The sequence below is a fragment of the Dermacentor albipictus genome, chromosome 1, assembly GCF_038994185.2.
Source record: "Dermacentor albipictus isolate Rhodes 1998 colony chromosome 1, USDA_Dalb.pri_finalv2, whole genome shotgun sequence".
Taxonomy (NCBI): Eukaryota; Metazoa; Arthropoda; class Arachnida; order Ixodida; family Ixodidae; genus Dermacentor; species Dermacentor albipictus.
Window position 1 is genome coordinate 21095025 of NC_091821.1, and position 13477 is coordinate 21108501.

General features: G+C 46.2%; 1 protein-coding gene across 7 annotated transcripts in view; it reads left to right on the forward strand.

The window, feature by feature from the left end:
• Positions 1–1593: 1593 nt before the first annotated feature.
• The window catches only part of LOC135909961 (uncharacterized), a 30119-nt gene continuing 18235 nt past the window's right edge, over positions 1594–13477 (forward strand). For 2 of the 7 annotated variants that reach the window (XM_070532275.1, XM_070532273.1), the window contains exons 1-2: positions 1632–1726; positions 9795–10011. In XM_070532275.1, coding sequence (XP_070388376.1) covers positions 1713–1726; positions 9795–10011 — 231 coding nt within the window. In that variant the 5' untranslated portion in view covers positions 1632–1712. The other 5 variants (XR_010566863.2, XR_011511464.1, XM_070532276.1 and 2 more) reach the window with 5 other exon arrangements.

Genomic DNA, 13477 nt, shown 5'->3' on the forward strand with positions numbered 1-13477 from the left:
TTACTTGTACAGCTGTTGCTCTGAAAAAGTTTAGCAACTGCAATTGTAGCTGTCTCACTCAGCATCAGCAAACTTGCGCTGAACGGCTGTCAGTTGATTGCATTTTTAAACAAGGTAAAAAAGTTTAATCAGCGGGCGCTTCACTTGTCTCGCTAACTGACAGGCAAGGCAGCAGCATGGCCTTGGCCTCAGGCAGGCATCAAAACTTGTCTGTCCTGCTGTTATTAAAAATGATTTCGTCCAAGTCTAGAAAGCGCTTCACCCAATTAGTTATCATTGCAAGCGAAAGGAGCATTCGGAGCATTGTCGGCAAAGGACGTCATTCGTGAACTCCATTTTTTACCTCGCTCTCTCTCTCTCTCTTTCTGGGTCACGTGTTTCGACGTCGAGTGCTACAACAGAAGCGGCATATTCTGCTGCACAGACTGAGAGCGAAACGCTAAGAGGGAAAGCGTGAAATCAACAATGCGCTGAGGTAATTTCCCGACATCACTGATTTTGCCGCAGTTTCCCTCTCATCTCAGGCCAGTGTTTTCGACATATCGTAGCTAAAGCTGCACTCTAACACGGGAGCCTCCTGAAACGCCTCAACTAAGGCAGGAAAAAAAAAATAGGACGCTTCATTGGTTTGCTCTCCGGCGGTGAGCTCAGTACTCACGTGTTCGCACCCAGCTACGTGCCCTTGGTCGCGTACCTCACTCCACTAGCACTGATGATCCGACTTGCACCATTCCCGCCGTTTGTCGTCAGAGTAACTATACCCTAATTATTTGCTTCTGGCGTCGTTTTTGAGAAATCCTTGAGGCATCCTGCACGGTCTACCGTTTCTGCGCGTATGGCCATCCACGGGCAAGCGAAATTTTTGTAACTGTGCACATCGGCTCCGCGGAGGAAGCTGTCTTCTTTTCATAACCACGTTACATCAGTCAGCCAGGAGTGCCCAGAAGTGTCCATCCGTTGTAATCATTCCGCACCATTACAACCTGGCCACGTTGACGAGTCAACCGCAACGATTATCAAGACCGGCTGCTCCAAAGCTCGAAGCCAGATTCATTCATACTTTCCCATTAGCAAAACGTATATCCATACGCTAACGCCACATTGATAGATTAGTGTGTCGAGCTGCATTTTTTGTGTTTCGCTGCTTTGCCGACGGAGATTGCTGTGTCAATAGATACTTCCAGGTTCATGCAAGGTGACTGCCCTTCGTACGGCTGTGGGCAGAGATAACTCAGTTTTGCAAGGTGTTACCGCTCTGCTCTTTTCATTAACGTGGCTCTTCATCTTGAATCATCGTAAAAAAGAGGCAGCTAGCAGATACAGAAAAAAAAAGATAGGAGTTCTGTTTTTTAGGAATCGCGCACAATGTTCTTTCTATCATCGATGGGGAAAAGTAGACGGAAAAGCACCACCATGAGATTAATCGTCTTGGCGATCTGCTTGCTGCTCGAGATCTCCGCTCGATGCTCGTTAGCAGATAACGTTACGGGTGGCGCCGATGAGGAATCTGCGCCGTCGACACCAGTGAGAGCAGCTGCCACAGATGCAGATAATAACACTGCTGACATCACGCAAGGGCTGCAAAACATGATGACCAGCCTCTTCGCCAGCATACCACCGTCTCTGATACGGAAGCTTAACGGGGCCAACATTCGGCAACAGTGCAGATTGGCCCTTCTCCGTACGGTGGCCGCCTTCGAGAAACCGGAGCCATGGGCACTCAGACGTAAGTGAACACGCCTTTTCCCCTGTATATCGTGCTTGGTAAGGGAACGGCGAAACTACAGGAAGTACGTGCGGAACTGTCGTTGAGACAACCAGTGCACCAAATCGTAGCAAAAAGAAGGTAGGTCGAGCCTGTCATAAGAAGCCTCGATATCGTCGCAAATATTGCGTTCGGTGTGGAGCTAAGGGGCACAGCTACTACTTCTTATGCGTTACTTTGTGTCCGCAGCGGTGGACCATGCACAGCTGTTTCGTCCCCCCCCCCTCCCCATTCTGTAGAATAATAATATTTACTTGTGTGCCACCACGATGTGGCTCTTCAACTTTTGTTTACGATCATTCACGTGCACTGTTGCTTCAGCAGGCAGCGCAGCAGTGGAGCATGCAGGCCTGTGATAGACAAAGCTTTCACCGTCCTGTAACGCATGAAATGAACCGCTGTCACTTTTTTTTTGCTAGTATCTTCTACCATATCTTCCCTTTCTGTCGTCGCTTTCTTAATCTGGGCACGAACCAAGCCTCATGAAACAATTCAATTCCTTAGAAGGTAACGTTTCGTTTTGTTGCTCTTTTATCAACCTCACAGAGGTGAAAACGTGACATGACTGCACACACTTCGAGCTGCAAAGAACATGTACGTTTCTGCATAGTCTTTGCACCAAAAACTGTGTAGCGCTGACAAAATTTGTGCCTGGCTTAGAGCAGGGACAATGATCCTTGCGGTGACGCCCTGGGGAACGATAGTGGGTCCAACAACAGGGTTCGCGACGAGGTTTTCTATATTTTAAGGAGGATGTGTAAAAAAACTGAAAGTTTCTAGTGTCGTCTCCACGACGTACCAGAAGTGTTCAATTGTCCGTGAAACTCTGTGACACTGACCAACTCTGTGAAACGTTTGACTTAGCGCTGCTGCAGAGAAAGCGAAGCCCTGAGCGCAGTTCGGTGTACACGAGTCCCGTCAACGCACCAGCCGAAAACCCGAACCTCCCAGATTTATTTTTTGCAATTGTGGGCATTTAGTAGGTACAACGAAATGCAACTATAAAATATTGTGCGCGAAAAACATGTTTTGTCTGCTTGAGCATCGTTTGAATGCTACTCTTCAGGCAAAATAAGATGCACAAGAAAAAAAATCGCGAACGCTGATACTTAATTCAAAGGAAGCGGGAATTTTGTCTCACAAACTTAGAAAGAGTGGGCTTTACTATGCACTAACCATTGAAGGCCCCAACCTTATTTTTGATGTGGTTATAATGCGGGCAGAAAAGCAAATTTGGGGCAATTTTTTAATTTTAAAATAAATGTTTGATTAGTCCACGCCTGTTTTGTTAATAATTCTTGGCATTATTATGCCCAAATAATTGTCTAAAATATTTTGGCACGGAACAACCGCAAGATATTAAAGAAAAATGATCCCACAGTTTCAAAACTTGAAGTTTTGTCGCGTTTTCAATTATCAATTCCGCATTCAGGGGGTTCACTTAAAATGATGTAAGGTTCCGTATTTCATAGGACATCTATCAATTTGTTTCAAAATGCGTACTTCAAGTAATTTTTGCTTTGCGGAAGACAAATGTTGAACTTTGGTCCTACTCTATTCAGCGCCGTTGGCTAGCAGTTAATCTTCACTGCAATTCACGTCTTGACGTGGTGATAAACATTACGTACTGACATTATGTTTTTCTCGGGGGATTGCTACAGAAGTGCTTGAGGCTGCCCTGGCTCAGTTTATTTAGCCACATCTAATTCCTGTGTCGAGGAATAGGAAGTCAGCCCCACACCGATCACGGATAGGGGACGTTGTATTAAAGTGGAAAGTTAGGCGAGTTGGTACACATTCATAATGGGAACAGCGCGAACAAGACGACAACGGAGTGAAAGGACATCCTTTCATCTAGTGAAAGGCTCGTCCAGTGTTCTTTCACTCCGTCGTCGTCTTGTTCGTGCTGTTCCCATGGTGAATGTAGGGGACGATGGACGAAATCGGTGGAATTGTGCACCTGCGACTGATACGTCTCTTTAAAACCGTGACGTTAGTTTGTTTTCTTTTTTTTTTGCTTGTATAACGTGTTTCAGTACGCATATGACCATGATCCTTTTGACTTTTTTCTTTTGCCCACTCTAATAGCTGGTCGCGATGTGGTCTCCGTAAGTCCTTTGAAGGCTTGCCCTAGCCACTGAACTCTTGACGATGCTACCAATGCCATTGCAAGCACTTTTACTATGCGAAGAGTTAAAAAAAATAGTTCGAGGATTACTATACTCCCTAATGGGAAATTTGAGTGCAGCTGTATACGTGTTTTCATTTCGCGATATACTGAGGCAAAGTATTTGAAACCAATATCACCGCACCGACTGGCAGTGGGCCGGTGCCGTCAGCGCCTTTGCAGAGGGAGAGCAAGTATGGGAACGCTGGCATGATGAGCGGCATCGGAGCCAGCTGTGGAAGACGACGACGACGAACGCGCGAGCAGTGGCACGAGCGCGTTCGTGCGGTTACGCCGAGGGACGGCGGCGCTCAGCGTTTACAATATTCTTCCGGCTCTTGTATAGGGACGAAGCTCCAATAGAACGGTAGCATAGTTTACTAATTCCGTGAAACTGTTGTTTTGTGAATCTTGAAAAATTCAGCTCAGAACGCTGACACTGTGGTTTGTTTTAGGCAGTGTGTAGTGATCACAAATATCATCACCGCTTTCATCCGGATGGAAGTATGTGCCTTTAGCACAGGCTGTAGCCCGTTCGTTCGTCCAATGAAAAGACGGGAGCATACTGAATAACGTAGTGGTAATTTTCTGCGAAATCTACGAAAACAATGACCTCGCCTTTTTTGCTAATAGTGTTTGGATCCCGCTACTCTTATACATGTTGTTTGCTTATCAAATGATCGACTTTCAAATCCTGACTACTGAATAAACGGAGGCACGGAAGTATCAAGCATTCTACGACGCTCCCGTGACACAAACGTTGTCGGTGCATAGGTTATGTTTCTCGCCACTCCAAGGCGTGTACGGCAATGAACGCGCGCTGTTAACATTGCGGTATGAAATATGTACCAAAGTTCAATTTCTTTTGCCTAAACCAAATCACTCTGATTAAGCTTTCTGAAACGATGTCTTAGGAGTTGTTCTGTGCTAGTTATTTGGACACAGGACTGCCAAGAATAGTGAACAAAGCAACTATGGATGAATGAACTGTTTATGAAAACAACAAAAATGCCTCAAATTGGCCGGTTAGCCAGCTTATACGCAGATCAAAAAATTAATTGAGGGCCTACAAAGGAGAGTGCATAGTAAAGCACAATTTTCAAAGTTAATAAGACGAAATGTTCGCCTTCTTTCAATTGAACTTCATTTTTCGCGAATTTTGTCTTGTACACTATATTTTTCATAACAGTCAGAATTCAAATGGCGCTGCAGACAAAAAGCTTAGTTGCAAAAATATTTTGGCAATGCATTATCTTGGACTTACTAAATGCCCCCGATTTTTAACGAGAAATTGGAGACGTCGAATTTGCCGGCTGGTGCATTTAGGGTAGAATGTGGAACCGACCGCCATCGCCTGTGGAACCCACGAACGATGGAGGTGCCAGTATCTGGGGAAAAATTGTCGTTTTGGCACCACTTCGTTGCTAGTTGCGTGATGAAGTAATTATGGTTGAAATGTTATATAGCGCTTTGCGATATTCGCAAGCAGGCATACCACATGCTTTCTTTAATATTTCGTGGGATTTAAGACACAGAAAAAAAAATGGTTGCGTAGCAAGTAGAAAGTTAGAGGCTGCTGAATTAGATGTTTCCTAGAATGCTTTAGAACTTTCTTTTCGGAAGTTTTGCCGTATGCAGTTAATACTCGCGAAGTTGGCAAACAACACTGACTAATTATGCAATTAAGCAGATTAACAAATAGTGCGATTCTTCTATACAATAGCAAATAACATGCATTTGGTCTCATGCTTGAATTGAGCGCCTCGGCATATTTTCAATCATTGACTAAGGTTAGCTGAAACACCCTGTATCGCCGAGAGGTCCTTTCTTTGCGCTTCGCAGTGACGTCGACATCTTACGTTCTTCGCCGGTGATCTGGTCAACATCCTCGGACACTCCATCAGATGTGGGCATTGTGAACTTGGTCTTTCCTTGTCACTCTACTCACTTTATCGACAGAACTTGTCCAACAACATGTATAGCACTTTAGTGGAACCCGCAGTGTTCCTCATGCGTCCGACCTGTCGTACGTATCGCCGCTCCTGCATGGCTTCGCAAAGATCAGCTACTCGTCCTTTTCCTTGACGCTGTGATGTAGTGATGAACAAACTGCACCCTTCGTGCGTGGTGTGTCACAGCCCTGGGCGTGCATATGAGCATCAAGCGAGCATTTGTGCGAGATTCGTCTGACCAAGGAACGTTCACGGCACCCTGGACAATTATAACCTGGCTGCCGTTATAGTGACCTTCAGTGGTCAGTGGTGGACGGCTGAAAGATGACGGGCTGTTCGGTGTCGCAGACACGGTGTTCTCGTGGACGAACATATTAGCGGACGTTAGCTGTGGTCCCCTTGGTGCCGCGTCAGTGCGAATCACAGCAGGCCATACATGCTGCCGCAGGTGGCTTCCCTTTGCTACGATTCAAGCTTCTTTCGCCATCTCGTTCTCGTGATCAGCGTGGTAAAGGAGTAGGACATGAACGTCCCCTTCATACGGGGGCTTCACAGACATGGTATGCTTAGAAACTGAGATTTGCGTCACTGTAGTGCAGTGTTAGTTCCACATCTTGCCCATTTATTTCTCGAAAGCCATCAGCTGCTTTATGTAAGAAAAAAAAAAGCTCGTTTGCATTGAAGCTTGACCTCTCATGTCTCACTTCTCGGCTTTGCGCAGCGAAATGGCCGCTCCTCTAACATTTCAGTTGACACATAGACACTGCATATCAGAATCGCCTTTGCTATAGCCACCAAAGTACATGGTAGACTTCACGATAGCTTGCTGGGCTCCAGCCGACGAGCGCCGCTGGCGCTTGCAAGAAATAGGCTCTGAAATGAGCTTTATCCGCCTGAAATTTGACGCAACAAACCAAAAAGACGCGCTGCATCGAATTCCTCTTGGTGTCGTCATTCACTTGACACTATGTGCATTGCACCATATTTTTCAGCTGTACGCGTGACAGCTGCAGACGCTGACCACGCTGCAGGCACACATCGGCAGGCAGGCAGTGGTCTCGTGAGCGCGTGGCAGCCAGAATAGCTACGCGGGCGTACGGACTATTTGCGAAGAACTGGACTGGCTCTTGGCTTTGCGCTCACCAAGAGCAATGGCTTGAGGAGCGCAGGAAACAACGTGCAAATGAAATGTCACAAGTGATATGCAGAGGCATGCGCTGATCCTGTGCAGCGACATGGTTTCTAACCGTGGTCACCTCATCAAAGGTAGCCAATGCATTTGAGCATCGATCTATCATTTCCAGCAACACTTGCGCGCATGATGGAGTGTAATCGGCAATATTATGCTGCTGTAAACGTCACTAAGCATTTACAAATTAATTCAAATTTTGACATAGTGACCTCGAGGCATGTCAAGTAAAAATTGGGGCGAGGGCGACGTTTTCAAGATTTCGTGTTGTGTTTTATTAATGGTTACATTGCCCTCGTCTCACGTTAACCACATTCGTGCCTATATGCCTCGTGCATTCGTTGAGTGATTAATAAAGAGTACGTGCTTTGGCGAGTTAAGTCCGGTCCTCCTAAAACCCGCACTTAATATAAAGGCACTGGTAGATGCCAATGGAGGAAGCGCGCGTATTTTTTGTTTGGTGTAATCGCGTGACCCTATAATAAAAACACCATTTTCGCGCAAACGACTTTTAAAAGACAGCCCACTTGCCTTATTGGAAATACATTCGTGCTAGAATTTCTGCGGATGGTCAGCGCGTGGGTTATGTTCGTTACATGCGGTCTGTGACCCATTCAACATGGTCGGTAAACTTTTTACTTAATGTAGCACGTTCTTTGCCTTGAATAGCAAGGAAGGTGAGATCAATATCTTTGGTCGATCAAGCAGCATTCGTCAGTGACTACAAACGAGCGGAAAGAACCTGTCGCGCCATCGAGAGCTTGAACGCAAACGGTCTTCTTTCTTTTCTGTCTTTCTTTTTTTTTTGACATCATTGTACAGTGGCACTGAGCCGTCATTCTTTACGAGCGCAGCTGCAGTCACCGCTGGGCACTCAAATAGACGCTCCGTAACGGAACTGGAAATTGCAAAAGCAACCGCTTTACGTCAGAGCGACATTTGATTGCACTTAATCCGCTCACTACGGTCATGCGGTCACCGCTGTGGCGCATCGTACTGTGCGCCGCTATGCTGCTTGAAGCCACATCATCTGAAAAGACCCTTTCTGCCTGGTGATGTCGCGCTCGCTGCGCTGAATATCTCCGTTTAGAATGACCCCCCGGAATGTTTACCATCTGGAGATTTGTTAAATGGCGTCTCACTGGAGAGGTTGGAAGCAGTACGCCTCGAACCACTCCAGTTCACTTCTATGCAAAAAATAAATAAATAAATAAATAAATAAATAAATAAATAAATAAATAAATAAATAAATAAATAAATAAACATTTCAATAAAAATAAAATGAAAATAATAAAACAGAAAGGATGCCATAGCGCGCCCGAGCACTCACACGTACAAGAAAAAAAGAAAGAGAGGAAGAAAAAAGACATTAACAACGAAGGCGTGGGATTGCATAAACTGAGCCCTTGTATTTTGAGCGTCTGAAATTCATCAGATGGTGAAATGAGCCCGGCGTTCTCCTCTCCCAGAGTGCATTCGATTACGTGGCCTACATTCTGTGCGCGTGAAGATGGTGCGCATCAAACCACCGTCCTTCTCGGCTCATCCTCGCACGATTTCCCTCGCACCCGCAGCATATACCGTGCGCGGGGCGCAATGGGATCTTGTCGCTCTTGGACTTTATACTGAACACTACGGCGATGGTGACGGCGCGAAAATTCGCCCGAAGTGTCCGTATAATTGTCATCGCAATAAAAGAGACAGCAAAAGTAAATCGAAAGAGCGTAGGTTAGGGCGTGTTGGTTCATACCTGAGGTATTTTAGCGCACGAAAAGGGACGCAGGACAGTGGCAAGACGCGGACAAGACGCTGTGTCCGCGTCTTGCCACTGTCCTGCGTCCCTTTTCGTGCGCTAAAAAACCTCAAAAGTAAATCGTGACATGTGTTGTCACAGCAACGGCAGTCTAGGCCCCTGGTAATCTTGCGCGTTGTTTCAAACATTGTAAAAGCAGCCAAACACCTGCCGTGGTGGCGTAGTGACTTTGCTCTGCTAGGCGCGGGATCAAATCCAGGTTGCGAGGGCCGCATTTAGATGGGGGCGATATGCAGAAACACCTGCGTACCGTGCATTGGGTGCACGTTAAAGAACTCTAGATGGTAAAAATTAAAATGTAACCCCCCTACTACGGTGTGCCTCACAATCAGATCGTGGGTTTGACACGTAATATCGCAGAATTTCGTGTCGTAAACAGCTATAAACAGCTATAAACGTAAACAGCTATAGCCGTCAGATCTGAATAAAAAAATTCTGGGGTTTTACCTGCCAAAAGCACAATATGATTATGAGGCAGGCCGTATATAGGGCGTCCCAGCTAACTTTAGTCAGGCTGTATAAAGAAAAGGAAGATATAAGAATACGTAGCAAGACGCCATATGTTCTGTTGTCAGACCTGTGATGACCTAGCACTGAATGGTTTATAATCGTACCTTGCAATGTGTTTTTGCTATCATTTCTTTTTCGTTAAGCAACTTGGCTATCGTTAGCTGGGACACACGGTATAGTGGGGGACTGCCGAATAATTTCGGCCACCTTGGGTTCTTTAACTAGCACCCAATGCACGGTACACGGGCATTTTTGCATTTCGTACCTTCAGATCTTCATACATAGAGGACGGGAAATCAAGGCAGGCTTTTTGTTTCCCCTCGGTGTGTCTGCGAAAATTTGTCTCACAGCACGACAGCGTGGTCATACCCTGCGTAACCTTAACGTGGACGTGGCAATGCAGTGTTCGACGCTACGGGCAAATACCCGACGGGCGTGCTACAAGTTACCCGCGTCGACCTAGGAGCTTTCGACGAGTGCCTCGAGACGGAGGTGCGGGACAGCTCTGGAAATGTGAGCTCACGTGGCCAGTACTGCAATTTGCAGATCCAGCCGAAGACGGACGCTCTTGGTCCGAAGGAGATGGAATTCGTATCGGCCATGGTGCATCCCAAGGTAATGTAATCCTACTATCCGGTGCCTCATCTACGGGTAACCGATGTTCTATCACAAATATTCCACCCCAATGAAGACTTTCTACTTTCCCGCCAGTTTCGCTTTAGACGAAAGGGTTGTCGGGCCACTGCCATGCATGTACAGGACGATTCGTCTAGAAGCTCCTAAAATTAATTTAAATGTGGCATGAGACAGATATGATTGAATTGTTACATTTACGCTCCGTTACATTTACGCTCCTACGCTCCTGCGATGGCGACCGCTCTAAGAATGGTTCAGTGCACTCATGTGAAAAGTAGCAAACTAAAATATGCCCTAATTACTCTCTCATGGCAGAGTCCAGCTGACGGACCATCGACTTGATTTACAATAGATTGCCATGTACTTAATATCAATCAACAGACCTCAACTTAGTATAGTTTAGAAAGTATGACAAGTTACTGTATCTGTATAAGTAAAAGGGAGTCGGTTCTCATTGTGAAAAGGAGACTTTTACACCTACTTATCTGCGGTTGGGTTAGACGAAATTCAACAAATATTTTATTCATGCGCCTCTGACGCTTATAAATATCACCCGAATATGCATGCCGCAGAAACAGATATTTAGTCCATGAGAACTAATTTACAGCGCATATAGTTTTAACATGTTTCCCCGTCCTAAAATGCGAAAATAGAACGAACTCCAGTCTTAATATGAGCGATTTGAAGCTAACGTCCTATTCATATGACTTCCCGACATACTTGCTAAACCGGGGCTACGAATTTGCTCTTCTCCATTTGTTCACATGCAGTATGTTTTCAGTATACCTGTCATCTTTGAATGTTTTTGTTTTCACCATAATCAGTCTGATCACTTGCTTAAGCACTGGCATAAAGCCGCAGTGAGTTGTTTCATGTGTTTCTGATGCTGCACAGACGTTAGAAAGTCAATAACTCTATCTATCGATTAGCGTCCACGTCGAAAATAATCAAGCACTCGTAGCGTTCGTCCTGTCTGCTTCTAGTCTGTGTCTGTGTCCCTTCGCGCTGCAACCCAAGATCATGTTAGCGTACCAACTCGCCCAACTTTCTATCTTTTGCTGTTTATTTCGTTAGGCGACATGAATTTCCCATCGATGAGAAATGTGCCACGTGGGGTAACCTTGCCATCATCCCTGAATGTTTACGTGACAAAGTGCTCCGCCTATTACACGAAGGTCACCCAGGCACGACGCGCATGAAAATGCTCGTTCGTAGCTATGTCTGATGGCCGAGGCTAGATGATGACATTTATTGTCTAGTTCAGCGATGCAGCACTTGCCAGTTGACTCAAGATGTTCTATACAAAAAGTACCATTGCTGATATGGAGGTGGCCGATGCGCAGGTGGCAGCGAGTGCATCTGGACTTCGCTTTCACCGACAACCAGTGGTTGTTGTGGTCAATTGATGCGCATTCTATGTGAGTGGAGGTCACCCTGATGACAACAACCCCGGACAGAACCACCGAAAAACTGCGCAGTGTTTTTGCAGCATATGGACTTCCGGAGGAAGTTGTAACTGATAATGGTCCACAGTTCACGGATACTGCATTCAGTAACTTTCTTCGCAAAAACGGCGCGCACCATACTAAAACGCCGCGCTACCATCCGGCATCGAATGGAAGCACGGAGCGACTCGTACAAACGGTAGAGAAAGATCTGCTTCGACAGCCATGTGACGAGGAAAAGGGGTGTGTGAAGAGAAGCTTACATGATCAATTACATTTGTTTCTTTTCGGGTACAGGAACACACGTACTGCATCTACGGAGAAGACCCCTGCAGAGTTGTTCCTTTCATGGAAGCCGCGCATTCGTCTTACTTTCCTGCAACCGAGTCTAAAACACCGCATGTATAAGTGATTTTGCAAAGCAAGGAACACCGTAGATGAAAAGCGAGGAGCCTGGCGGTCCTTCAGGCTGAATGACCCGACCCTGGTGCAAGGTCAGCGCTCCGGCGATGAGAAATGGCTACGCGGCATCGTAAAATAGCGATAATTTTTTCAACATGAATCGTACAAGTGGGCTAAGAAATCAGGTCAATTCATGCCGACAAATTGCGCCCACCCTTATTGCCTGAGACCGAGCCACTAATAACGGGTATTCCCCCAACGTTTATATAATCTGGTCCTGAATATCACCTGTTCCGTCCCCAGAGCCTCTTTTAGAGTCTGCAGGGCTGCTACCAAAACCAGCTGCGACTTCAGATGACTTGCCGTCTTCATCCCGTGCTACTATTCGGGACCACAGTGTTACGATACAGTCCCCGCAAGGTGACACCGCGTTGGATCCGGAGAAGCAAGCTCTTATAGACGCAGCGCCTACACCAGAAAGCCTCCTGGTCGGTACAAACCGTAACAAAAAAGAGAGAAAAAAGGAAAAAAAGAGAGGGAAGGAGTGTTATCTAAGACGCGTTTTTGCGTCTGTCATGTGGCGTCACTGCGCAGTTGTGCGCGCGCGTGTCACGTCTTCGCTGGCGTTCCGCTTGCTGGTATGCCTATATAAGCACCCGACACTCCTTTGTTTATGGTTCATTTTGGCCGTTACGAACTAGCTTGCCAAATAAACAGTTTGATTCCGTTGCTCTGACTATAGCATTGGTCGCCGCGGCCACAACACAAACCGTGCAGCTCTCCCCTTATATGTGGACGATATTTGCATATGGGCATCAGGAGTGACCCACATACAAATCCGCGTGCAACTTCAGAAGGCTTCGATGACAGTGACGACATATCTAAGAATGCAAGGCCCACGGAACTTTCACCTGACAATAGTGCACTCGTTGCTTTTACTCGCAAAGGGATGACTCCATACGCTTTGCGGATAAATGATCAAATTGTTACAAATAGACGTATGCACCGATTTCTTGGTGTCATCATCGGTAGGGATTTGTCTTGGAGCCCCCACGTCTCGTAAGTGACGAAGCGATTAACCACTGAAGTGCATTTTCCCGCGCTTCTTGGCGGGAAATCCTGGGGCCCTTCAGTACGTAGCATGAATGCTGCAATTATACAACACACTATTCGTGGGCTTCCTGTACTGAAATGATCTGTAATAGCTAGGAAATATTTGCGCGACAAATATTTGAAGACTTGAGAAGTGTGTAAGCCCAAGCATTCAGAACGTGTCTTGGTCTCCTAAGCAGTGAATCTCCAACCGTTACAGTGGCCATTGCCAGATACTATCCTATTGTAGATTATATTGCTACTTATTCCCTGAGAGCGCACATTCGCCATCTGACTCGGCTTCCCTCAAACCATCTTACTTGCCTGACAGCTATGAGGCCACATTCAACATTTGCCATAACCATTGCAAGACATTAGGCTTACTTGCCAGCATAATTCACGCCTGCTACATAACTGTCAGCCCCGTTGTGGTGTCTGCATCGGCCTCAAGTACAATGGGTGATTCTGGGCAACATAAATAAAGCTGGAGTGCCATTGCAAGGTTT